The 27,476-nt window shown below is 36.7% G+C and overlaps 2 protein-coding genes across 2 annotated transcripts in view; one reads left to right on the top strand and one right to left on the bottom strand.

The window, feature by feature from the left end:
• ext1b (exostosin glycosyltransferase 1b) overlaps window positions 1-22,087 on the top strand; it is a 113,570-nt gene extending 91,483 nt beyond the window's left edge. The window contains exons 7-11 of the mRNA XM_089122956.1: window positions 6,716-6,811; window positions 12,183-12,272; window positions 17,506-17,666; window positions 19,465-19,636; window positions 21,165-22,087. Of these exons, the coding sequence (XP_088979082.1) occupies window positions 6,716-6,811; window positions 12,183-12,272; window positions 17,506-17,666; window positions 19,465-19,636; window positions 21,165-21,350 (705 nt within the window). The 3' untranslated portion in view covers window positions 21,351-22,087. The remainder of the gene's footprint in view (window positions 1-6,715; window positions 6,812-12,182; window positions 12,273-17,505; window positions 17,667-19,464; window positions 19,637-21,164) is intronic.
• Window positions 22,088-25,884: 3,797 nt separating this feature from the next.
• The window catches only part of med30 (mediator complex subunit 30), a 78,436-nt gene continuing 76,844 nt past the window's right edge, over window positions 25,885-27,476 (bottom strand). The window contains exon 5 of the mRNA XM_089122958.1: window positions 25,885-27,417. Within this exon, the coding sequence (XP_088979084.1) occupies window positions 27,322-27,417 (96 nt within the window). The 3' untranslated portion in view covers window positions 25,885-27,321. The remainder of the gene's footprint in view (window positions 27,418-27,476) is intronic.

A 27,476-nucleotide genomic window follows, 5' to 3' on the forward strand; every position in this document is an offset into this window, starting at 1 on the left:
ACACAGACACACACACACACACACACACACACACACACACACACACACAGAAAGCTGGCGGTGTTCTCAGACTGTCTCCTCCACGGGAGGGTTTGAAAAGACTCGAGCCGAAGAAATGGCTTGGCTTTGTTTCTGAGGCGGAGCTGAATCTTCTCCAGCTGAAGTGCAGGGATGGGAATAGCAGTACTAGGCTCCTTTAGCTACAATACATCACCCGGAGCCTTCGTACAGAGGAAGGAGGGATATAAATAAACGAGAAGAGAACGACGGGCGTCTTTTGTGCTGGCTGTGGCAGATTCTGAGACTGCGAATCGGACCCACCGCTGAGAATCTCCGTGTGTTCCTCCACCTCCACAACTGAGAGATGCTGTGTGCATTTAAAGACACACAAATAAAAATACACACTTAAGTTAGACGTGTGAAAAGCTACTTTCAGGGCGCCTGCAGGTCCTTAAGTCTTAAAGTGCTTTGCATGTTGAGGTCATAAAAGGAAAAAAACACAATATAGTCAAAAAGAGACGTGTTTCATAACTATTCTGAATCAATTAGAATTAGTTCACTTAAAAAAAATAAAAAAAAACTTTTGCTGATAATTTACTCACCCCCATGTCATCCAAGATGTCCATGTCTTTCTTTCTTTCCTCAAAAACTTAATTTCACCAAAAGAAATTTTGGTTTTTAATGAAAATATTCCAGGATTTATGTCCATATAATGGACTTCAATGGGGTCCAAATGAGAGTTTCAGTGCAGCTTCAAAGGGCTTTAAACGACACCAGACGATGAATAAGGGTCTTATCTAGCGAAACCATCGTCATTTAAAAAAAAAAAAAAAAAAACTTTAAGTTTAATAAGCACGAATGCTCGCCTTGCTCTGTTCTGTGATGCACGTTTGTGGCTCCTGTTCAAATTCGTTTATCAAAATGAACAAATCTTTTTTCGAGTCATTTCATTCAGCTTCAGAATCATGGATATTGTTATTCTGGTGTCACCATTGTCCTTGAGTTACAAGTATCGCAATAATATCGGATCGTGAGTTCAGTATCGTCATATGTATCGAATCGTGACATGAGGGTATCGTTACACACCCCTAATCGACATGTCTCTCAGTTTTCCTCTGGCCTGAAAACAGCTGTCCAATCAGCGAACAGAGGGCGGGCTGAGAGCCGTGACGTAGACGCTAAAACGCCACGTTTAAGATTGTATTCTAGGTTAGGGAAATCGAAACGACCGCGGATATGGAGACACGGGATGCAATTTGCTCTATTGTCGAGAATATTGCTGGCATTTGCAAACTGAAGCCGAACAAGAAAAGTGTTAAACATTTTGAATGGAGGTGATGTTTAAGTTGGAGTGAGAGGTGATTGGTGAACCAATGATTTTATACTGCTTTTATACAATGATTCATACAGTACAAGCCAGGCGAGAAAGAAAACACTTTTTAATTATGCCATTCCAGACTCTGTATACAAAACAAAGCGAAGTAGCAGAGTTTGGTATTACCAGGCTACAGATTGGTTACCACACCTTAAAATGTTGTTCAGATGTTGTATTTCAAGACATTTGTCAGATAAATTTGTCCTTAAAACGCTTGTGTGTGTGTAGGACTAGTTTCTTATCTGCCTCCGTTTGCTAATTAAAAAACAATTTTAGAGCTAGTAACCAAGGCTGATTATTATTATTATTATTATTATTATTCGACAGCAGCGTCTCTACAGTGAAACGTAAGTTTATCTGCTTCAAGAACAGCACTGTTATTTCCTTGAAAGTGAGAAACTTTGCTAAAGTTGCTAAACTATTTTACTGATTTTACTTCATCAGAGCAGCGCTGACAACACGTTTTTTTGCGAATGTATGTCTGTTCTTTGTGTGTTTTTTAGCTTTCTGTGCATAATAATGTAATTTTGTGGCAAAAACATGGAAATAATTAGTGTTTTTTAGCCTGTTGTTTACTATGACCACGTAAATGAACAGTGTCGCTGTGGGTTTGGGTTCTTTTGCTGCCATCGGCTGTAAAGACCTTTTAAAATTACTGAAATCATTTGGCGTAGTGATATAGAACTGTAATGCGGTCAAAACCTGCCTGGAACTACTTTATCTGTGCATTTCCCTGAAAATAATTGCGCACCTTAGAATGTCCGTCAGCCAGCCAATCAGAATCGAGCATTCACCAGCACTGTAGTATAATACTAAAAGAGTGCATGGAAAAATGTAACTAAACATTTAATATTTAACCTGTTTTACTATATGAATGTGCAATGTTATCATCTTCTACATGTTTTGCATTTCCCCCCCCCCCCCCCCCATGCAAATAAGAGTAAATCTGTGCATATTTAAACTATATTTGCAAATAGTTACGTTTAGACCTAGAACTTTTTTTGGTCCTTCCGTTTCTTTGTTCCCTTAAATCCCATTTAATCATTTATGTAATTAAAAAAAAGGTCCCACTTTATATTAAGTGGCTTTAAGTACTTTGTACTTAAATTGAAATTAATAATTTGATACAATGGACTTATTGTGTACTAGGGGTTTCATCAACTAGTCGACTAGTCGACTAGTCGACTGTCACAACCACTAGTTGGCGCTGTTGGCCTTAGTCGACTAGTCGGAAACAAAATGATGACATATATATAGATTTATTTTTTTTGTTAAAGGGTTAGTTCACCCAAAAATGAAAATTCTGTCAGTATTTACTCACCCTCATGTTGTTCCAACCCCGTAAGACCTTCGTTCATCTTCGGAAAACGAATTAAGATATTTAAGATATTAAAATCGCTCCTGCATACAGTCCATAGGCTTCTTGAGGGACTGGCTCTTGCCGTCCCCGAAAAGTCATAAAAGACATCGTTAAAATAGTCCAAGTGACTACAGGGGCTCAATCTTAAGTTTATCAAACGCCGAGAACACTTTTGTGCGCAAAAAAACAACAAAAATAACGACTTTATTTCAACTATTCGTTTATTTCTCCCTCTGCGCGAGTCAGCTAACTAGTTTAATAGCGTAAGCTTCTGTTATTGTACGTCACACGCATCACACACACATGACCAGCGTCGACCAATAGTGAGCCTACGTGTGACGTAGCTCTACGCAATCACACTACGTTAACGGACTATAGGCTTATGGAGAAGGAAGTGAATAGTTGAAATAAAGTCGTTATTTTTGTTGTTTTTTTGCGCACAAAAGTGTTCTCGTCGTTTGATAAACTTAAGATTGAGCCCCTGTAGTCACTTGGAGTATTTTAACGATGTCTTCAATTACTTTTCGAGGACAGCAAGAGCCAGTCCCTCAAGAAGCCTATGGACTGTATGCAGGAGCGATTTTAATATCCTAAATATCTTAATTTGTGTTCCGAAGATGAACGAAGGTCTTACGGGGTTGGAACAACATGAGGGTGAGTAAATACTGACAGAATTTTCATTTTTGGGTGAACTAACCCTTTAACTATCCCTTTAAATACAAGCGGCAGTACTATATACTATAAGCACTATAAGGCGCACCTTCAATGACCTATTTTAGAACATTTTACAAACGTTTGACTGGGTTTGCATTATGCATCCACTAACGTTAGATGTGCTAAAGGGAATGCAGCGAGTGCGCGGCGTCGGAGGTGAGGCGTTTATTTAGTAAGCGTGAGCGCGCTGGGGCGGGCACGTAACTTACATTCGCAGCCTGCTGACAGCAGTGTCTGTTCGTATGTGTGTTAGAGAGAGCGCTCGTGAGCGGGAGATATTTTATACGAGGTTGAACTGGCCGTGTGACAAAGCGGGTGGATTATAAAGCTTGAGAAAAGGCCAGATTGAGAAAATTAAAGGCTTTTAAGTGCGCTTTATAGTTCGGAAAATACGAGTACTACTCTCGCTTTTAGACCAGCACGCGACGTGTTTAATATAGCCGCATATTAGCCTACACCAGATTTTCTCTCAAATGTTTGCTTTCACTTTCTATATGGGGAGGCTGCACTTTAGACATAGCCAATTCTGTTTATGTAAACATTGTGTGTATTTAACAGTATTAGCATAATAAGACTTGAAAGATAACTTAGTCCAGTATTCAGGCGCTGTTCGACAGGCTTCTAATGCCTGTGAGCGTCGGGGATATGCCGCGCGCTCAGGAAAGCGCACGTTAGAACAGCGCGTGAATTAAATGTTTAACCGGCAAGGCTTATGCAAACAATGAACTTTTGTGAATTGCAGTGTCCCGTACCTATTCCTTAACGTGTGATGTTTAGGCTACGTCGCGTTGTACAGTTGAGAGGCGCCAGAACTGATAGAATGCACTGTAACACGATACTGCTACCATATTTCTTCAAAAGCAGATCGTGGAGACATTTACTATTCGTGTTGTCGCACACCCCTAGAATTTAACGACTAGTCGACTAGTCGTCGACTGTTATGCAAAACTAGTCGACTAGCAAAAATCAGTAGTTGTGAAACCCCTATTGTGTACATACATGTTTTTACATTGTACTTATATTTTGAAAATACCTGCATGTAATTACAGCTGTAATTAATAAATGTAATTACATTTGTAATTACACAGTTGACCCTTCCCTTACACCTTAACCCACACTTAAACCGACCTATACAACCACACCTAACCCAAACCTTACCCGTATCACACCTCAATAGCAACAAAAGTGTTTTACAATACAATCTGAACAAAATAAGTACATTGTACTTATTTTTCGATGTAAGTACATAGTACTTAAAGCCACTTAATATAAAGTGTGACCAAAAAAAATAATAATAATAAATAAATAAATAAAAACTTTGGCTAAGACATGGTTACAGCCTTGAATCATGACAGTGTTTATGTTTTAAATAGTTTTAGGAAGGATTATAATTTTTTGGGCACTCTAAGCCATCATGTATATGAATCTCTAGAAACCGCGGTTATCACTGAGAGTCGGATCACCCCAGGCTTCACTCACAATCTGTCTGCATGCTTTAGCTAAATCCAATGCCAGTCCAAGATATCAAAAAATCCAACCTTCGGGCTTTGTTTTGTTTCTAAGAGTTTAAGTAGTTTAATTATGTCTCTGATCTTATTATAGATTAGGTTTGAAGAGGCCTGATCCTCCTGCATGTAATATCATTAGACGCTCTTCTGTTCTGTGCTTTGAGAGTGGCGTGAATCTGCTATTGCAAGTTAATGAAATGAAAGATGTGGTTAAGTAAAAGCCTGGATGGATGTTTATATCTCCAGTGCATTAATATAAATATAGTGCTTTAATCATCAGCTCTTGCGTGTGGGAAAAATGGTGCCTATAAAGCAGCAGTCGAGTCTGGATCTTTCCCAACGCATATAATATTATTCAGATGTTATACTAATTTCAGTGCATTTTAATAATTTTTTTTTTAATTAAATTTTTCACAGAAAAACTAAATAAGATTTTTATATAATGTGAATTGTAGCATATAAATTATATTAAAATACATTTATAAAGTAATAAAATAAAAATTAAATTAATTTACATAATAAATGTTACATAAAGTTGCACTCGTTAATCAAAACTGCCACAGAAAAATAAAATAAGATTTAAATATAATAAACGTTAAATATTAAATATAAAAAAGTTATATTCATTCAATTTTTTTTTTGTGTGTCTGTGTGTGTGTGTGTGTGTGTATTACTATTGGGAAAAGTTGCACTTGTTAACAATAAAGTTCCACAGAGAAAAAACAAGATTATACTAAAAAAACACATTTTTTTATATTAAAGTAATAAAATAGTGTTCATTTTAATTTAAATATAATAAATTCTTTATTCATTTCAATAAAGTAATTTTAATTAAAAAAAAAATTATTGGCGAAGGTTTATAATCCTTATGTTTTTATTTCATGACCAGGGAGAATCTCAATGATGTAAAATCCTTATGCATTTATTTTTCTTGTGGATATTCATAACAAGCTGATTCAGTTTTGTTGTTCTGATCAGTTTTGTTGTAGGCTACTTGTGTTTAAAATTTAATTTAAATATTCACATCAATACATTTTACTATTTTATTTAAATGTATATTTTAACTTTTAGTTTTGATTGGGTAAACTTCATAAACCTGATGAGCAAGCCCAGGTCTTCCTCTTTCAAAGTCTTTCATTGCTTTTCTGTCAGCTTATTCGTGTTTTGATGTCAAACCTGATCACTTCAGCGTTTTAAATCCTCATTTATATTCATTTATTTATTTTGTGGTTTGTAGAAGGTGCCGATTTTTGATAGTCTATCAGCGTTTGGTTCTCTTCATACCCCGAGTGTTGGGTCGAGTCCAAACACTCCAGCGCTCTTAATGAGTTATTTAACCCGCCTCTGAGAACAAACTGACTTCTAAATCACACACACTCTCTGCATGAAACATTTATGAGTGTTAACGTAAAACCAGAGCCAGTCGCTTCAGCTGGAGGTGTAATCACTCAAAGACACTTGAAAGTGACAAAACAAAATGAATATAAAACCCTCACGGCTTTTACAAGCTGTAAACTGAAAGCGACACCGCATCCCTGTAACGCTGTCAGGTTTGGGACTCATGCGAAAACCACACACACCATCATAAAATACATGAGCTTGTTTGACGTCGACTTGTTTGACGTGTGGCTTTGTGTGATTGTGTCATAACATGACATGTAATATGTTTTGTGTTATAAGTGAGGCATCAGTGATAGAAATGTATATCTTTTGGAAGTCTCTGTGTTGCTGATCTCTCTTTCTTTCTGTTTTCCTCAGATTATTGTGTTGTGGAACTGTGACAAGCCTTTGCCTGCCAAGCATCGATGGCCGGCCACGTCAGTGCCCATTATTGTCATTGAAGGAGAGAACAAGGTGATATGAAGTTTCTGTCATCGTTTTTCATCTCATGAAACTTAAATATGCCCATTTCATTTGTTCTTCTTTTGCACATTAAAGGGATAGTTCACTTAAAAATTAAAACTCCGTAATTACTCTTCCTCATGTTGTTCAACCCCGTAAGACTTTCGTTCATCCTCAGAACACAAATTAAGATATTTATTGATCAAATCTGAGAGCTGGATCACTCCTCCATAGCTATTGAAACTTGCCGGCTCAGAAAGTTAATAAAGACATTAGGGCTGGGTAATAAATATCGATTTCTCGATATTAATCGATTCTCATTTTTACGAACCGATATCGATTTTTAAATCTCAAGAATCGATTAGTCATCCTGTTTCATTTGAATGATATCGCGGCTGCGCGCATCCAAAAAATCGCAATAATCTTTGTCCTTTGTTACTATTGATATGAAACAAAGTCTCAATTTTCAAGTTGCGTCCATTTTCTTTAGAAATTCAAAAACATAATGTTCTTCAATATTTAATGCATATTTGAATAAATCTGGCAAGTTTTTATGACAGCCACCATTTAAATGTTTATATTTCATATAATCTTCTTATTATAAAAATAAATAAAAGTGTAATTTAAGTGTTTGTATAGCTACAAAACAGTTAATTATTACCTTCATATTAGGCTAATGAAGCCTATAGGCTACAACTAGACTCCCATAGTTTACTTTACAGCATTAGTTAAGAGATTTGATTTACTTGAGAAAATTTGCCATTTATTGTAACTGATATCCAAAATAATCAATATTGAATCGAATCGAATTGCAAGCTTGTGAACCGAAATCGAATCGAATTGTGAAATTTGTGTCAATACCCAGCCCTAAAAGACATCATTACTCACTCGGGGCCCGCGGAGAAGAACATGAAGAGTTGAATAAAGTAGTAGACAACAAGCATGTTTGCATGTCCTCACAAACCATCATTATATTTTCAATGAATATCAAACAAATAAAAAGTGCAATTAATACCAAAATGTTGCTGCTGCTAATATAATCATATGTTGGTCTAGTGTATTTTCGTTTACTGTTGTGAAATGGAAAATCAATAATCGGTAATCGAGAATCGTTAATAATCGAAAATCGACTGTAATCGAATCGGGACTTCAATAATCGTAATCGAATCGGGAAATCAGACAGATTAACCACCCCTAGAGCACGCATACACGTCACATGCGATGGATTTCGCAGAAAATCCGACCCGGAGACTTCACATAGAAATAGGAAAACTGGCCTTCAAATGTAAAAAAAGGTTTAGGGATTGGGTTAGTGTGTGTGTGTGATGGGCAGGTTTAGGGATAGGGTTAGTGTAAGTAGACAGTTTGTACAGTATTAAAACCATTACGGCTATGGAGAATCCCCACAAAGATGGTATAGACGTGTGTGTGTGTGTGTGTGTGTGTGTGGAACAGAGAGGGACTGTGAGTGTTGTTTCCCAGTGTTTGGAGTGGAGAGGGATTAGTTTTCCTCTGGCTGAGGGAAGAGAGCAGTGAAGTAGTGCCAGTCAGCCTGTGGTGTGTACGGCTTGCGGCTCGCTTGTTTACTGTGTGTGTGTGTGTGTTCCCACCCAGACTGGCTGACGAGGAGACAGCTCTTTTAAGTCGTGATTGACAGCCTGGTCCCACACCGCACTGAAGTGTAGCTTTGGGCATCTTCCGTATTAAACACTCGCGTTCTTCCCAAATCCGAGGTCCTGCAGAGCAAGCTGTGTGTTTCAGACTCTCGACTGCCTTTCAGAGAACAACAACGTCAACTACATGTAGAGAAGTGCTTTAGTTTCTGTGTGACAGTCAAAGGGAAATTAAATAGGGCGGGACTTGATTTATAGCAATTCGGGATTTGATTGCATTTGGAAGTTATTTTGTGAATATTAAATATTATACTTTGTGCAAGCTCGGTTATGTCAACACAAAGTTTAGTGCAATGAGGATGTTTTATTTATATATTTATATTAATATCCTCATTGCACCAAATGTTGTGTTGATGTGTGTGTGTGTGTGTATATATATATATATATATATATATATATATATATATATATATATAAACAATCATATTTTCTTTTTAATTTTGCACAATAAATGCATGAAAGTTTTTCTTAGTGTGTGTGTGTATATATATATATATATGTTTATCATTGTGCAAAATTAAAAAGAAAATATAATTGTTAATCTACATTTACATTTTTTATGTTTTTAAGCGAATTCTTATTAGAGAATTTTAGTAGTGAAGCACAGAAATATTTTTATTTACCTGACAGTTTAGCTGGCATATTTACCTGTTATACACAACTATTTATTTATTTATTTATTTATTTATTTATTTATTTATTTATTTATTTATTTTGCAGTTTCAGCTGAATATTTTCCATTGCAGAAATTTGTGTACATTTCTGCATTTTTGCACCAAACTGAATGTTTTAGAGGTGGCAAATGATTGTTTCCAAAAAGGTTTACTTTAAAGTCGGCATGAAACAGAAGTTGTGATAGTCTTTTCTGTTGTTTATCCGAGTGAAACACTTTTGGAACAAAAACAAATGTGGGCGGGGCTTGATTTTGTCTGTGAGGATTTGATTGGATGGTTGTGGTTTGCTATTGGCTGATCTCAGGTGGCCCCGCCCTCATCATCAGAGAAGAGAAGAAGGGAAGTTAATCTGATTCAAGATTACTAGGAACATGAATAAAAAAAAAGATGTGCATGATAATTCATTTATAATAAATACTGCAATATTGGATTTCTCTCTCTTTCAATTCAATTCAATTCAATTCAATTGAACTTTATTGGCATGACTGTAAAATAGCACAATATTGCCAAAGCAATAGTAATATAAAAAAATATATGTAGATAAATAAAAGTGAAAAAAAAATAATAAACAACAATAAAAAAACATTTCCATATTATGCATAAATATACCACAATAGATAAAAAAAGATGACATACAATAAGTACAGAGAGCAGTTTAATGGAAAAGAGGCTTCAGCCCTTATTCTCCCTCAGATGGCAGGAGGACACGTACTCTCTCTCTCTCTCTCTCTCTCTCTCTCTCTCTCTCTCTCTCTCTCTCTCTCTCTCTCTCTCTCTCTCTCTCTGGCGTCTGTGTGTTTGAGGGCGAGAGAGATGTGAGATTTCCTGTGTTAGATTTAATCCGGTCTTCCTCATCTTTCACCTTCATATAGTGGCGCTGTCTACAGTTTCCTGCAGCACTGCTGTGTGTGTTATTTCCAGTTTGCTTTTCTTTAACCCAGTCCTCTTTCGGTGCATTTATGAGTCCGACACTGTTTTGATATTTTTTGCCGTTGAGGCTTGATTCGTCTGTATGTGTTTTGACAAAAGTGTGTGTGTGTGTGTGTGGCCTGTTGTGTGTGTCTGTGACAGGACTGTAATAGATGTGGTCCATATTGTAAATTAGAGACCAACCACACACACACACACTCACACAATAACCAAATATTTAGACTTTAATCCAAACAAGAAAAGAAACACACAGATAGACATGTTTTCCCCTATTTAAAGGTCCGTTTACACCAAGATAAAAAAAGTTCTAAAAACCCTTCTAAATGTAAAATAGCAGAGTTCACACTTGAATCAGCTGATGATTAAAAACATGTCAGCCAATCAGAATCCAAGAGCTCAAGCATTTAAAGGTTCTATATGTAACTTATTTTATAAAATGAATCCTTTTTTTATTGCCTGTGTTTGAAGGGGTTGTAATCACACATTGCAATGATCCACTTTTCGGGTTTTGCTATTACCTCTGAAGGCCAATATTTATATTTATAAGTGAGGTCTCCGGGTCAGATTTCCTGCGAAATCCATCAGACGTGACGTGCATGCGCGCTCCCGAGCCTCTCTTTCAAGTCAACCATGTCTCCATCCAGTCTCTATACAGTACAGTCAACCATGCGACCAATGGCACTTCAGCTGACGACATGGAGTCTGATAACAGCCCAAAACGTCCTGCCTCCAGCACAACACAGACTCCAACTCAAACTCCACATAAATATAAAAAACAAAAACAGTTTTATCTGCCCAAGCTCGTCAGGCAAAACGTGAATCTGATCGACTCCGGACGAAAACGCGGATCAACATAGTAAACTCATGTGAAATAGCAAGGTAAACTACATGAAACATGACATGAATACAAAATAATGTTCCAAGATAACAAAAAGTCGGTGCTTTAGGATGTAACTTATTTTATTTACTAGATCTACTGACTAACGTCACTCATCCACTACTATCATATTGTTTATACACATTTCCAGATCCAGACACGTTCAGTCCATTAATGTTACTTCCTATATCTTACTTGTACACTAAAACTGTTCAGTTTACTTCACTAACAGTTTTCGTTATCATATTATACATTCACCTGTGTTGACATTGCTGATTGTTAAAGATACACGGTTAGTGAAATGGCTTATAACGTCACATGTCGGCTAAATGCAGTTTATTGTAACATTATCATGGTATGAGCAGAGCATTAGTTCAACGTCAGGCTGATAAAAGTAGGCTATTATTGTACCTGCAGTGGGAGTTTACATAAGTTTCCAGCATGTCGTGTGATTATTTCGCCGTTGCGTTGAAAGTCTCCGTGTGGCCGGTAATGACTGCTCGCTCTTGAGATCTAGCACGCACACGAGCACGAGCGCTCTTGTTGCATTCTGAAACAATACCGATAGAGGCCGCTAAAAATCGCATAGAGCACCTTTAAAGTGACGGACAACAAAACTGCAGCGCTTCTAATGAACCAAGCAATATCGTCTGCTGGTGAGATGCTAATATAGTTATGGTTATAGTTATACAGTCAAACCAACATGTATTCTTCAACATTTCTCACATTTTCACAGTTTAATCACTATAGTTTAGAAAATGTTAATAAAACATCACAAACTCAGAGTTAAGTACTTGACTGGTTTTGTCCGTACTTCGTACTTCCGTACAACTCTCACACATGAATTATGTTGAATATCTGCCAGATGATAAATGTACATGATAATTAGATAATACCAGTTTAGCTCAAGCAGTGAACAAGCAATGCTTCATGTTGTTTAGTGTGTGTGCAAAAATAGCGTTAGCAATTACAGAAAACACACTTCAGCAGAACAACATCAGCTCAAAGAGTCATTTTTGGTCCCAAATGTTTATAGATGTTACTGGTAGAAGAATATTTGGGTATTATATGTCACAGTTTATTTACTTTATTTTGCTCTCCTCACTTACAGTAATGGACTATAGTGTCCTGCACACACTAGTACACAAAATAAAAATGATATCTGGTGTCTGATTCTCGGTGTGAACATGCTTTAAGACTCTGTGTGTGTGTGTGTGTGTTGTCTGCAGGTCATGAGCAGCCGCTTCCAGCCGTATGAAAGCATCATCAGTGACGCGGTGTTCAGTCTGGATGAGGACACGGTGTTGTCCACCACTGAGGTACACACACACACACACCTCTGTCACTGCTCTTTATTTCTGCTGATGGAAAGTTTCATGTCGAATGTCGTCTTTCTTTTTGGCTTTTTTTTGGTGTCTTCGACATGAAGATTCATAGTTATTGAGCCTGCTTTAGTAACACATTTAATGCATCTCTATTAGTTCATAATATTGGGTAACACTTTATTTTGATAGTCCACTTTAGACATTCAACTAACTATGAGTAACTTTGCCGCTATATGTCAACTAACTATCATTAGAGTATCAGTTGACTGTCTGCTTAATATCTGCTAACACTTTATTTTGTTGGTCCGCCAACAGATATTCTACTGACTATAAGTAACTTAGCAACTACAAGTCAACTTGTTATCGTAACCTGAACCCTAACACCTAACCATAACCTAACAGTCTACTCAAAGTCTTCTACAGCCTACTAATACTCTAATGACAGTTAGTTGACATGTAGTTGAAAAGTTACTTATACTGTAGTTAGTAGACTGTCTAAAGTGACTGTCGAAATAAAGTGTAACCTAATATTGTTAATTTAAAAAAAAAATGGTTTTATTTATTTTGAAAACACCAGAGATATAAATCTATAAAGATGTATTGATTATTTATTTAAGCTGATTGATCTCAGCAGATCAAGCCTTTTTATTGGGAAAATTGTATGTTTTTGATGTGTTTTTTTTTTTTTAATTTTGTCTTGTTTTTATTATTTTATTATTAATAAATTAAACCCAGATGCTTGGTTTAAAAACAAAAGTGAAGTAAATTCAAAATTGTGTATGTTCGAACTTAATTATCATCTGTATACAGGGAGTGAGTGTTTGTGTGAGTGTGTTTGAGAGAGATGTAGAGAGTGTGTTGTGTGTTTGAGAGAGATATTGAGAGAGTGTGAGTGTTTGTTTGTGTGTTTGAGATGTAGTGTGAGTGTGTTTGAGTGAGAGAGTTTGATTGTGTGATTGTGTTTGATTGTGTGAGTGTTTGTGAGTGTTTGTTACTGTTTGTGTTTGAGAGGTATAGAGAGAGTGTGAGTAAGAGTGTGTTTGTGAGTGTTTGTGTGAGATTTTGAGTATTTGTTAGTGTGAGTGTTTCTGTGAGTGTGTGTGTTTGTGTAAGTGTGTTTGAGAGAGATATAGAGAGTGTGTTGTGTGTTTGAGAGAGATATTGAGAGAGTGTGAGTGTTTGTTTGTGTGTTTGAGATGTAGTGTGAGTGTGTTTGTGTGAGAGAGTTTGATTGTGTGAGTGTTTGTGAGTGTTTGTTACTGTTTGTGTTTGAGAGGTATAGAGAGAGTGTGAGTAAGAGTGTGTTTGTGAGTGTTTGTGTGAGATTCTGAGTATTTGTTAGTGTGAGTGTTTCTGTGAGTGTGTGTGTTTGTGTAAGTGTGTTTGAGAGAGATATAGAGAGTGTAAATGTTTGTGTGTGTTTGAGAGAGATATAGAGAGAGTGTGAGTGCTTGTGTCGTTTGTGTGAGCTTGTGTTAGTGTGAGCTTGTGAGTTTGTGTTTGAAAGAGATATAGAGAGAGTGAGTGTGTTTGTGTTTGAGAGAGGGTGTGTGTGTAATGCATAAATGTCTACTGTATATATCGATACAATTGTAAAATATATGTATTTGTTTATGTATGTCTACTATTATGAATCTCACGCATCTGATGACATAGCCAATCAGAGGTCAGTTGTGTCAGTACAGTAGTCAGATCAGCTTGTTTAATGAACCGGTCCGAGAGATGGGGAACTCTCCGGCTGTTTCAGAGACAGACGAGCTTTTCTCTGCCTGATTAACATCCGCATCATCGCAGTGAACACCAGTGTAGATGTCGGACCAGAACCCTTACAGTGAAACGCTCGTATCATGCGAGGACTGAGATTAAACACAACCTATCAGCAGATCTGGAGACCACCATTAATCATCTCAAATCCACCTTTTCATCCCTCGTTCCTCCTCTTCTCCACTTCGTTCTGTCCGTTCCTCATCAGAGTCAGCTGAAGTCCAGTCTTTCCTTTAATCATGTGTTATCTCGACCACACTGCAGGAGAACTCCAATTACTCTCTCTCTTTCCTCAACCGCGTTTATATAGCAGGAGCCGTACATGTCCTGCCGGCGGAGATACGCTGTATAAACTCAGTGTGTGTGTGTGTTTCAGTTCTGCTGACTTCAGATCTGCCGCTCACACTATTGATGTGTTTCAGTAATTATGTGTTTAAATGCTTTGATCTTGGAAAAGGAGGGCATCTTCTCAGCTGGCAGCTTTGAAAGCGTGGATCTTTGTGTCTGGCTTTTATCATGAGAAAGCTTTCATTCTTTATTCGTTCCTTCCCTCGTGTCCTGTAACAAATCCTTCCCTCGTTGGTCAAAATGATTCGAAGCCCTAAAATTATACTTTTTTTTTCTTAATATTTTCTATTTTTAATAATATTTTAAAGATAATGTTTTCTATTTTTAATGCAAATGCTTTGAGTTTTTTTTTTTCATTTTATTTACCTTTTAAATTACTTGATTTAATCAATAAATAATAAATAAATTGTTCTTTATAATTTAAGCACATTACTTACATTTTAATTTGTAATAATTCTGTCTATATGAATGTCTAATATAACAATTTATATTATATTAATTTATATGAATTATTATAATAATATATGAAGAGTTCAGATGCAAAAGCCTCTAAGTGCCATTTGAAATTTTCTTCTAGAATGATCATTTTTATCAAGCTTGTATATTTAAGTTTAGTAATTTCAGTTAAATTGCAATGAGGATTACCTATTAATTGTCATTTAAGTGAAAATACTGAACTTGAATATATAAGCTTGATAAAAATGATCATTTTAGAAGAAAATTTCAAATGGCATTTAGAGGCTTTTGCATCTGAACTCTTCATATTATATTTATATTATAGTAATTCTGTCTATCTAAATATGTCATTGGATGGGCTTATAGCTCTATGTGGAACAAGTGTTCCTCTGGGTCCTAAAGTCATTTCGCTTCAGTGTCCGTTCAGACACGCATGTAGACATCATAGAAATCATTTCTTGGTAAAGTTTTAGCATTTTTAGTTTGAATTCTGAGCATTTTTTGTGTTTTCTATGTGTACTGAAGCATTCCTCTTATTCCTATGGGGGTTAAATAGACCCACGAGGGAAGGATTTGTTACTTTTTTAAATTTCAACCTAAACTTTCACAAAACTCCTCGAATCCATCCACAAAAAAAATATTTAAAAATAAATAAAATTGTGTATTTTTGGTTCAAGTGTGACAAAAGTCCTAGGGGTCTTTTGGTTCTCCTTACCAGATGCGATAAGAGTCCAGTGACACAGTAGACGTGACAAATCAATCAAAACCCACAGCCAATCAGAACAGCATGTGGGTGGAGTCTCGTGGCACCAGAGTAATCTTGACGGCAATCGCAAGAAAATGGATAAGTAGACTACATAATCAAATTCACAAGTATTACACCTTTTAACATGGAAAAGACACCGCGCGTCATGTATAGTTAGGACACATGTGAGGGTTAACTCTTATAGAGAGCCGAAGTTTTTTTTTTATTCCACCTGAACTGTGCCCTGAAATACACATATGATGTTTGTCAATTTAAAGGGGTCATATAATCGTACATGCACTTTTACAAGTTGATTGTACTGCAATCTGTGTTGGCAGTGCCTGTACACAACCATCATTTAATGATAAAAATCCACCCAGTGGTTTTGTTTTAATCTCCTTGTCCATCTATATTTTCCCCTGCCTCAAATCGAGCCGTTCGACCGTGTGACATCACACGTTGTTGTTGTTGATTGACAAGAGTGTTTCAACACAGACCCGCCCTGAGCGAGCTGTCATCATAGACTATAGTCCATCATTGCTGATACACTGGAGCAGAATGGCGTCTAAGCGATTGTGTTGTTCTGTTCTTGGGTGTAATAACAAACAGAAATCATTCTGATGTTCCTAAATTTGAACCGATGAAGACGCAGTGGCTGAGTTTTGTTTACGATGGGAATATTCCCCACGATCAACGTCAATACTTTCTTGTTTGCGCGAATCATTTCTCACAAGAGTGCTTTATAAACGAGGAGAATCAGTATAAAGCTGCTTTTCATGACCATTAGTTGTAACGTCAATCTGTCAATGAACTAACACATTCATCAGTAAACACAGCGTTTGTATCTTACTACTCTATCCTGCCAGTGCATACAAAGATAAATCAAAGTAACATTACGTTAACCAACCATTCAGAAACGTCCTCAAGCCTTAATTGTCGAACTTCTTTGCGGCCGTCATCTTGTTCCAGTGCGACTCCGATTCAAACTGATACGGTTGCACAGATGTGTCCTCAGAGACTCCCGCTGCCATTCTCTCTCCAAAACCTTCAACTGTTGTCAAGGCAACACTCACTCAGGCATGGCGGCGTAACGTTACGATTATAACGTAATACTATAGAAACAATGACGGACGTTAGCTTCAGTAAAGTTAAGATTCAGTAAATTTATCTTCAGTAAAGTTAGCTTCAGTAAAGTTAGCTTCAGTAAAGTTAGCTTCTGTAAAGTTAACGTCAGTAAAGCTAGCCTCAGTAAAGTTAGCTTCTGTAAAGTTAGCATCAGTTAGCCTCTGTAAAGTTAGCCTCTGTAAAAATAGCCTCTGTAAAGTTTGCTTCTGTAAAGTTAGCATCAGTAAAGTTTGCTTCTGTAAAGTTAGCATCAGTTAGCCTCTGTAAAGTTAGCTTCTGTAAAGTTAACGTCAGTAAAGTTAGCTTCAGTAAAGCTAGCCTCAGTAAAGTTAGCTTCTGTAAAGTTAGCATCAGTTAGCCTCTGTAAAGTTAGCCTCTGTAAAGTTAGCCTCTGTAAAAATAGCCTCTGTAAAGTTAGCATCTTTAAAGTTAGCCTCGGTAAAGTTAACCTCATTAAAGTTAGCCTCAGTGAAGTTAGCCTCAGTAAAGTTAAAAAATGTGCTGCTTTTGGGTTTTAATTGCGTATTTTCAGTCTTATACCTCAACAGTTTTACATCAAACTGTGACTTTGTTGACTTTAAAATGTATCTTTTAAGTTGACAAACATCATGTGTAATTCAGGGCACAATTCAAACGAGATCAAAATATTTGTTGTCTCTCGCCATTGACTACCATGCAATATTTTTTCCAAAATAATGTCCCAAGGTGGTCGACCGGAAGGGTCTCTATACTCTCTATAGCGCTGGTTTGGCGAGCGGCTTCTAACTCGAGCTCGGCATTGTCTTGCAGGTGGACTTCGCCTTCACAGTGTGGCAGAGTTTCCCAGAGAGGATTGTGGGATATCCGGCCCGAAGTCATTTCTGGGACAATAATAAGGAGCGCTGGGGTTATACCTCCAAATGGACCAATGATTATTCCATGGTTCTCACCGGAGCTGCCATTTACCACAGGTGAAGTGTAGAAACAGAAGAAACAAGGCCAGCGCCTTCAGCTTCAGGACTATTATGTGCAAATTAGTGGAGTGACACAGTTTTTGCTGCCTAAAGATCAACCTTTTAAAGAGTTTGGGCTGTTTTGGGGAAGAGAATAGACTTTTATTCAACAAAAAATTTCATCGAATTCATCAAAAGTTACAGTTAAACCTGATAAATGCTGTTCTTTTTGACTTTCTATCCATCAAAGTATCCTGAAAAATAAAATGCATCACAGTTTCTTCAAAAATATCACTGCTTTCAACACTGATAATAATCATAAATGTTTCTTGATCATCATATTAGAGTTCACATCATATCTGAAGGATCATGTAGTAATGATGATAAATTCAGCTTTGATCACAGGAATGAATCACGCTTTAATATATAGTCATATAGAAAACTGATGATTTACATTGGGATAATATTTCAGAATTTTTACTGTAGTTTCGATCAAATAAATGCAGCTTTGGTGAGCAAAAGAGACTCTTTCTGAAACCGAGCATGGTCTTGTGAATGGTAGTGTAGGTTTGTGTTTTTTCAAACATTTCTAAATCACTGTAAACGCTTTTTAGCATCTGAGAGTTTGTGTGCTTCATAGGAAACGATTTCTCACTTAGGTTTCAATTCAGTTCTGATTTCATTCAGCTACTAGTTAATTATGTCAAAATAATAAACCTTTTGGCTGTGCGTTTAAGAAATTCTGTAAAATCTTAATGACATTGAACTTGATAAATAATATGAAATCCTGGTGACAGTTGCTTATTATGTCTTAAATAAAAAACAGGAACATCACATATCATTTTTCATAATTCTGGGCTTCTCTAAAATGCACCATTGCAATACACCAGGAAATAATATTAATATTTTGGAAATTTGGAAATTTTACAAATTTTGGAGAAATTAAGAGAAATTTTGGAAATAATAATAATAATATGATTATATTCATCAAACTTACAAAGGTACAAATATCAAAAGTACAAAATATATGCATGATCTTTACAAAGATGAAGTACATGAAGTAGTTCAAAAAGAAGCTGAGGGACTTTCTTAAAATATCACAAAATATGTCTTTTTTAGCAATATAATTATGCATGTTTAATTAAATAAAATTAATAAAAATGTTAATTTATTTAAAATTAAATTTATTTTTATTTCAGTTCTAGTTTTTATTTATTTCCAGTTAATACTTTTATGTTTCAACTTGAACTTAAGTTTTTTACCTAATATTTATATATATATATATATATATATATATATATATATATATATATATATATTCACTATTTCAATTCAGATAAATATTTGAATTAGTTTTACTTTTAGGACACTACCAGCCACCACAAATGAAGAATAATCAAATATGACGATATTGGGATTTCTGCAGTTAAGTTTTCGTTTAGTTCAAGTTTTTCAACTGATATTTAACTTAAATTTTATTTTATTTCAGCTTTATTTCAATATTAGGACACAAATATGAAAAATAATCCAATATAATGACAAAAAATAATTTGCAGATTCCATAGTAACCTAGAAACCTGTCGCAAGAACACCTTTAGTATCACAGAGGGCATTAAAAATATTGATTAAATATCCATTGATTGAAAGTCTGATATTGGGATTTCTGCAGTTAAATGAAAAATCAATTTCTATTATCCAGCCAAACAAATTGTTTTCATAGTCCTATTGAGCTTTTGCATGTATGATGTGGTTGTCTCCGGCCGTCCTTGACGATGTCCATGTTTATAATATTATATATATTCCTAATATCTTCCAGATATTACCACTTCCTGTACACACACCTTCTGCCCACGAGCCTGAAGAGCATGGTGGACCAGCTGGCCAACTGTGAGGATCTCCTCATGAACTTCCTCGTGTCCGCCGTTTCCAAGCTGCCGCCCATCAAGGTCACTCAGAAGAAGCAGTACAAGGAGACCATGATGGGTCAGGTGTGTGTGTGTGTGTGTGTGTTCCAAACTAAACTTCTCTGTGAGCAACTCAGAGTTTTCCCTCTAGAATGGACAATATTGTTTATAATCATATACTTTGAAATGGTCGCTGCCGAGTAAGCAAGAGTAAGCCGTTTGCATGTCGGTCAAAAATGACCGATTTTATAATTTTTTTTTATTATTATTTTGTATTCTATGAAATTATAGTAATATATATTTTATTTATTTATTAATTTTTGCTCTTAGGGAATTTTATGGTATTCAATTATATTTATCCAGCACTTAAAATTCACTTTTTGAGCATAGACCTGAAAATGAAATTTAAAAAAATTAACTTTAAAATTTTTCACTTATTGCTGTGATGCATATTATTTTACAAAACACTTTTCCTCTAAAACTATGTGAAAATCAAAGTCATAAATCTAAATAAGTTGAGTTTCAAATTTGAGGTTGATTTCTCCAAAAATGAGCTTTCTGTCTCCCATTAATTTCCATAGTGCTCATTTTTAACCACAAACAATACAAGTGTGACTTTTTTGGGGGGCCGTTAACCTTTTCGAATCATGTTTAGGATTTTATGTGTTTTACAGCAAGTGCCAAAACAGATCCCAAGTTTTGTACCATTCAATGAAGTAAATAGATTAGAATGGGAGAACATTAATCTCTACTTAATTCTAAGATATAATATTGCTATCATTATTATCATCATATAGTGTACGGTTACACCCCTAGTAGATGAATAAACCTGCACTACAGAAAAGTTCTGGATCGGTAAGATTTATGTTTTTAAAATAAGTTTCTTCTGCTCACCAAGGCTGCATTTATCTGATTAAAATACAAAAAAAACCAGTAATATTGTGAAATATTACAATGTAAATCATCAGTTTTCTATGTGAATATACAGTGAAGTGTAATTTATTCCTGTGAATTTTCATCATCATTACTCCAATCTTCAGTGTCACATGATCCTTCAGACATCACTCTAATATGATGATCTGATGCTTTATTATTACTAACAATGTTAAAAACTATTATTTACATTTTATTTCAGGATTATTTGATGAATAGACGTTCAGAAGAACAGCATTTATCTGAAATAGAAAGCTTTTGTATTAGGGGGGTATTAATCAATACTTGAATTAAATTGATAATGTATAATGTTACAAAAGATTATATTTCGAACTTCCATTCATCAAAGAATCCTGAGGAATAAAATCTTTGATAACTTTGACAATGTTTTCAACATTGATAATAATCATAAATGTTTCTTGAGCAAATCATCATATTAGAGTGATTTCTGAAGGATCATGTGACACTGAAGACTGGAGTAATGATGCTGAAAATTCACAGGAATAAATTACATTAAAATTCAAACCAGTTATTTTAAATTGTCAACAATATTATTGTATCTTTAATCAAAAAAATGTAGCTTCGGTGAGCAGAAGAGACTTCTACCGATCCCAGACGTTTGAAGCTCAGTGTAAATGATCTGTATCCATGTCTGACGTTGTGTGTGTGTGCTCCTCAGTCATCTCGAGCCTCGCGCTGGGCCGACCCGGACCACTTCGCCCAGCGCCAGACCTGCATGAACAAGTTCGCCAGCTGGTTTGGCGGCATGCCACTGGTCCACTCCCAAATGAGACTGGACCCGGTTCTGTTCAAGGACCAGGTCTCCATCCTCCGCAAGAAATACAGGGAGATCGAGCGGCTCTGACCCGACTGGCGGCCCTCGATGGACATTCACCAGGGGGCCGCGAGAGACTCTCCGGAGCCCACAGGTCCACTTTCCCTTCAGCACACGAGCAAAGGACACACACTGCAGGACGACACCCACACCTGACACGCTTCCAACTCCTGCCAGGGTTTGGGTTTGTTTCAGGGTCGACGAACTGATGTTTCCCAGCACACGAGCGACGACAGGAGGGATGCATCATCGCGTTAGCACTTCCAAACCAACACGCATCTGGATACATCTCCCAATCCGTTTGTTTTCCCAGGTTTTGGAGGAAAGTGAGTTGTGCGAATTGTGTGCTTTATTTACACGTTTTTGAGGTGTTGCACTGCAAAAAAAAGTCGCTTTACAGCACAAATATCTAGAAATTCTTAAATCAAGATGCATTCACTTATGAAGCAACATGACTTAAAATAATAAAGGTGAGTTTGTGCTTAAAAGAAGTCAGAAATCCTTATTCATAGGGAAACCAAGGTGATGTTTTAAGCACTTCATTTTACTTATTTGAAGTCATGTTGATTCTCAAGGAAATTTGAGTTTGTGCTTAAAACAAGAATAAATATGTCAATGGAGTCAGAAAAATCATTGCTTTTCCTGTGAATGAGGATTGTTTCTGACTACACTCATGTGTCCTTGTTTTAAGCACTTAATTCTTTTTCACGATTGATTTTTGACTTAAAGGGTTAGTTCACCCAAAAATGAAAATTAAGTCATTAATTACTCACCCCCATGCTGTACCAACCCCGTAAGACCTTCGTTCATCTTCGGAACACAAATGAAGATATTTTTGATTAAATTTGAGAGCTGTATAACTACCACATTGGCTCCTAAGGGAATGCCTCTTGACGGCCCAGAAAGTCAATGAAGAAAATGTTTAAATATTCCATGTGACTACAGTGGCTCAACTATAAGTTTATCAAGCGACGAGAATACTTTTTGTGCGAAAAAACAAACAAAAATAACAACTTTATTCGACTATTCCTTTTCTTCCTTGTTGGCCTGAAACGAGACTTCCTTAGATTTCCACGACGCATGCGCGAGAACTGAACTGAAGTAGTTAAAGGAGATCGCAATTCTCGCGCATGCGTCGTGGAAATCGTCTTGAAGTCTCGTTTCAGGCCAACAAGGAAGAAAAGGAATAGTCGAATAAAGTCGTTATTTTTGTTTGTTTTTTCGCACAAAAAGTATTCTCGTCGCTTGATAAACTTATAGTTGAGCCACTGTAGTCACATGGAATATTTAAATATATTCTTCATTGACTTTCTGGGCCGTCAAGAGGCAGTCCCTTAGGCAGTCTATCTAGGACTGATCCAGCTCTCAAATTTAATCAAAAATATCTTCATTTGTGTTCCGAAGATGAACGAAGGTCTTACGGGGTTGGTACAGCATGGGGGTGAGTAATTAATGACTTAATTTTCATTTTTGGGTGAACTAACCCTTTAATCTCATCTCGCTTCTCAAATAAATAATCTTGATTTAAGAGCGTTTTGATATTTTAAATGAAAATCAAGACTTTATTTTTTTTGCAGTGTAGAGCTTTTTAATTTTCAAAAGGCTTCATATCGATTCAATGCGGGTGAAAAGTTCACAAACGCGGAAGAAAGAGAGTGCTCAGATCCCCCAAACCCTGCAGTATTTGATTGCTTTTATTATTTTAAAACAGTGCCAAGACTAATGAGTTTCCTAAAGTGGCTTGTCAAACCCTCCCTATCTAATTAATTCATGCAAATCCATTTTTTTTTTAATATATATTAATTAGAATTCCCCAAATCCTCTCAGCCAGACTTGGGGAATAAAAAGTTGCTCATGGTAAATGAGCACGGAAACAAAGGCAGAGCTTACAGTGCAAAACACCATCTGTGTTACTAAAACTTTCTAGACAGGTCTGCATCATAAGGACTCGGGTCGGTAGTGTAAGTGAGACGTCTCTCTCCTCCTTTATCTTCCCTGTCCCGCTGAAAAATGAGCTGTCCGTCAAAGTTCAATGGCACTCGTCCTCCTGTTCGCGTGTCAAACTCACTCACAGACGCCGGATAATTTATGTGATGTCCGTTCATATCAAGGGAGCGTGCGTGTGTCGTTCCCAGAGCTTGAATGTCTGATGACTTGAAGGAGAGCTGAGCTTTAGTGGCCTTTTGTGAAGGTGACTGGACTTACAATGTGCCAGCTGTGAGCCAAAGCCTTTTCCCGCTTTCCCTTCGCACTATCAAGAATACGGTTGGCGCTGATATATTTGTAGCTACACTACGTCATTCAAACGCATATCTGACACTGAATGTCGTTTAGAAACCCGAGCTGTTTTGCGTTGTATTTTGATATCCAAACCAAGTGAAAATCCTGATTGTGGCCTGAAATTGGTGTTTCGGAGCTTGCTTGAAGTATGTGAATTTCAAAGTCCCTGAAAGCTTCTAGTGTAATTGCCCTCTTTAACGGTTGCATTTGATGTGTTTTAACACACAAGGCCCACATCTGGTTGAGTTTTAAGTTCAGCGAACCAATTTTTTAAAAATTATCTAATGCCATATCACAGAATTAACGTGCATAAGCGTGACTGTATACGGCTGGATCTACATTATATATGCTTGAGATGGTTTTAGGGGCATAAATGTCTGTTTTGATTTAATATGTGCATCTCACCGTCTCTGTGCCCTCGCCAACTCCGTCATCAGGGTGTGTGTGTGATCCGCGCACAGTGGACACACTGATTGAGTGTTGTTTTAATTACCCCGCTTAACGTGACAAAGCCATTCATTTGCAATCGGCCGGTTGAATGCTGCTGCTACGACACATGCAAGATCACCAAAGAATCTTGGCAAACTCATGCAATTCCCTGTATTAAGTTGCTTTAGCGGAGTCACTTTTCTGTTTGTTTGCATCCTGTCTCGATCAATTTGCATACTAACTTTAACCTACTTGTGATTATCAATAAGCAATATGGATTGATGCTCAGATGTCACTGATCTCTCCCTGATTGTGCCTTTTGATTGGAGTGAGTCCCCTGAATAACGTCCGACACTAATAAGGATTCGACTGCGATAGGCTGATAACCGGACTTGCATGACCACTTTAGACTATTTATGAGGAAATCCTGGTTTGTTTTGGGTTATTTTTGTTCCGTTTATTTTTGTTTTGCTCCCTCCTGTCCTGACCCGTCATCCCAGTAATTAACAGATGACTTTTTATAGAGGTAATAAAGAAATTGCAGAATGCCAATTTTGTATGAATGATTTGTAAGAAAATGAATAAAGTCATATTTGATGCTATAATGATGTGACTTGCGTGTTAATATTCATAGAGGGGAGTGGAAATATGATTTTTTTTTTGGTAACACTTTATAATAACTGCACACTATTAATCATTAGTTAAGCATGAGTAAACAGTTAATTCATCATTTATAAAACCTTAATAGACATTAATATGCAGTTTATAAATACAGCTATACATGTTTTTTTCTTGATTTATAAGCATATCTATAATGCGTTTAATGAGTGTATTTTCATACTTTGTTAATGATCAATTAATAATTTCTAAATGAAGTATAGCATTATTTACAAACCAGTTGTCAGTCATTCATAAGATCACTGAGAAAGTGTAAGTAAATGTAGTAAATACAGGTAGTTATAAAGCATTTAGTAGTGGTTAGTTAACTATTTTTGTGACCTAATCTAAAGTGAGGACTATTCATGCTTTGTAAAGCATTTATAAAGGTGATTTAAAGACTCGTCAATCTTCTAAACAGTAAAATGTAACAAACACAACGCAGTTATACAGAACATAGAAATATTTAACAGCCTTTAAAAATGCTTTACAAGGCATGACTAGTCCTCACTTTAGATGAGCTCACGAACATAGTTAACTGACCACTACTAAATGCTTTATAACTACCCAAATTAACCCTTAATTAATTAAGAATTTATTAACACATTAAGTAACCATCACTATATGTCTGAATAATAAGATGTATGAATGTACATTTAAATAGTTTATTAATCATTTACTTACTCGTAATCGTATGAACCACGGACAACTCTTAAATAACTGGTTCGTAAAAAATGCAATTCTTCATTTAGAAAGGATACATTGATCATTAATAAAGGATGAAAATACAATTATTAAACAAATAATAGATATGCTTTTAAATCAAGAAGAAAGCATTTATAGCTGTATTTATGAACTGCTTATTAATGCTTTATGAATGATGAATTAATGGTTTACTCATGCTTAACTAATGATTATTAGGGTGTAGTTATTATAAAGTGTTACCTTTTTTTTCCTATCAGTGTACCTCCACATTATTATTATTATATTGCTGAATCAAAACAACCTGAGTGATTTACAAAGTTGTAATTTCAGGTCACCACTTTTTACTGTTTATCGAACCGTTCATGGTGATTGTAAATACTTTCTCATATTGTGATTTTTGAGGATGCTTTAATATCTAATCTTATCATTTATCAATCATTTGAAATCATTTATTTCTGTGCTTTTTGGGACACGTTACACAAAGGAGTCAGTCGAGACGTGCGTTGGTTTTATGTAGATATATTAACACCACGCTAATATGCTATGCAATGTTCCACACAATATTTTCTGCAAGTTATGATTGAGAAACATAGAGATTAAAAGTAAATGGGAGCTATCACTCATGCAAAATATGAGGATTACACTTGCGTAAAAGGTTCATTTGAAGCACATCTGAGTGAACGAGCGCCCGCTCAGACCTCCTCATGTTCATCAGGTTGAAAATTGAATCCCAGGCAGAAGCGGATGTGAGTTCAAGCGTGTGTTATGAATGTAGCAGATTTTCTCCGTCCGCTTCCTTCCTTCCTTCTATCAATTTTGTGTCTCGCTGCTCCTCCACAATCTGTCTTGCCTCTGGAAACACCAGCGCTGATTATCGGTGCGTTCAAGCCGCGTCGGAAAGTTCGTATTTACGAGTGGGAGGCTCGGGATTTTCTGTACGAGTTGGAAGTGTCATTCCACAGTCAGGCTTTATTTAATGTAAATTAAGCTGATTGCCTGCATTGTATTATAATGATGTAATGATAAAGTTTACAGTGGCTTCATAAATTAAAAACATAAAGCTAAAAACAACTTCCAACTCGTACATCCCAACTTCCAAAGAGGACCTGAACGCATGTACAACACTGTGTGTGTGTGTGTGCGTGTGTGAGAGAGAGAGAGTGAGTGAGTGAGTGAGTGGTTTGAGAATGTGTGAGAGAGTGTGTGTGTGTGTGTGAGAGAGAGAGAGTGTGTTTGAGTGGGTGTGTGTGAGTGAGAGTGTATGAGAGTGAGATAGTGAGTTGAGTATGTGTGTGTGTGTGTGTGTGTGTGTGTGTGCGAGAGAGAGTGTGTTTGAGTGGGTGTGTGAGTTTGTGCAAGTGTGTGAGTGAGAGTGTATGAGAGTGAGATGGTGAGTTGAGTATGTGTGAGTGTGTGTGTGTGTGTGCGCGAGAGAGAGAGAGAGAGGGGAGTGTGTTTGTGTGGGTGAGAGAGACGGTATGTGTGTGAGTGAAAGGGTGTTTGTGCGAGTGTGAGTTCGGGTGAGTTGAGTGTGTGTGTGTGAGAGAGAGAGAGAGACTGTGTGAGCATGTGTGTGAGTTAGAGGATGTTAGTGAGAGTGTATGAGAGAGAGATTTATGGGTGAGTTGAGTGTGTGTGTGTGTGTGTGTGTGTGTGTGTGTGTGTGTGAGCAGCATGTGTGTGTGAGTTAGAGGATGTTTGTGAGTGTATGAGAGAGAGATGTATGGGTGAGTTGAGTGTGTGTGAGAGAGAGAGTGTGTGTATGTGAGAGTGAGTATGTGTATGAGAGAGAGATGTATGGGTGAGTTGAGTGTGTGTGTGCACGTGCGAGAGAGAGAGAGAGAGAGAGAGAGAGAGAGAAGTGTGTGTTTGTGCAAGTGTGTGTGAGAGAGTGTGTGTGTGTGTGTGTGTGTGTGCGTGTGTGTGTGTTTCAGCTCCTGACAGCCAGCATGGAGTTGATCTCCCAGATGAGGTTTCTGAGCTGGTCCATGATCATCTTCAGTTGCTGGTTCTTCTGTTTGAGTTTCTGTGATGAAGGAAATAAACATGTTTTCAGTGAATATGCAAGTCAAGTTGACACAAGGT

Source organism: Pimephales promelas, chromosome 18 (assembly GCF_988280905.1).
Source record: "Pimephales promelas chromosome 18, fPimPro1.hap1.1, whole genome shotgun sequence".
Taxonomy (NCBI): Eukaryota; Metazoa; Chordata; class Actinopteri; order Cypriniformes; family Leuciscidae; genus Pimephales; species Pimephales promelas.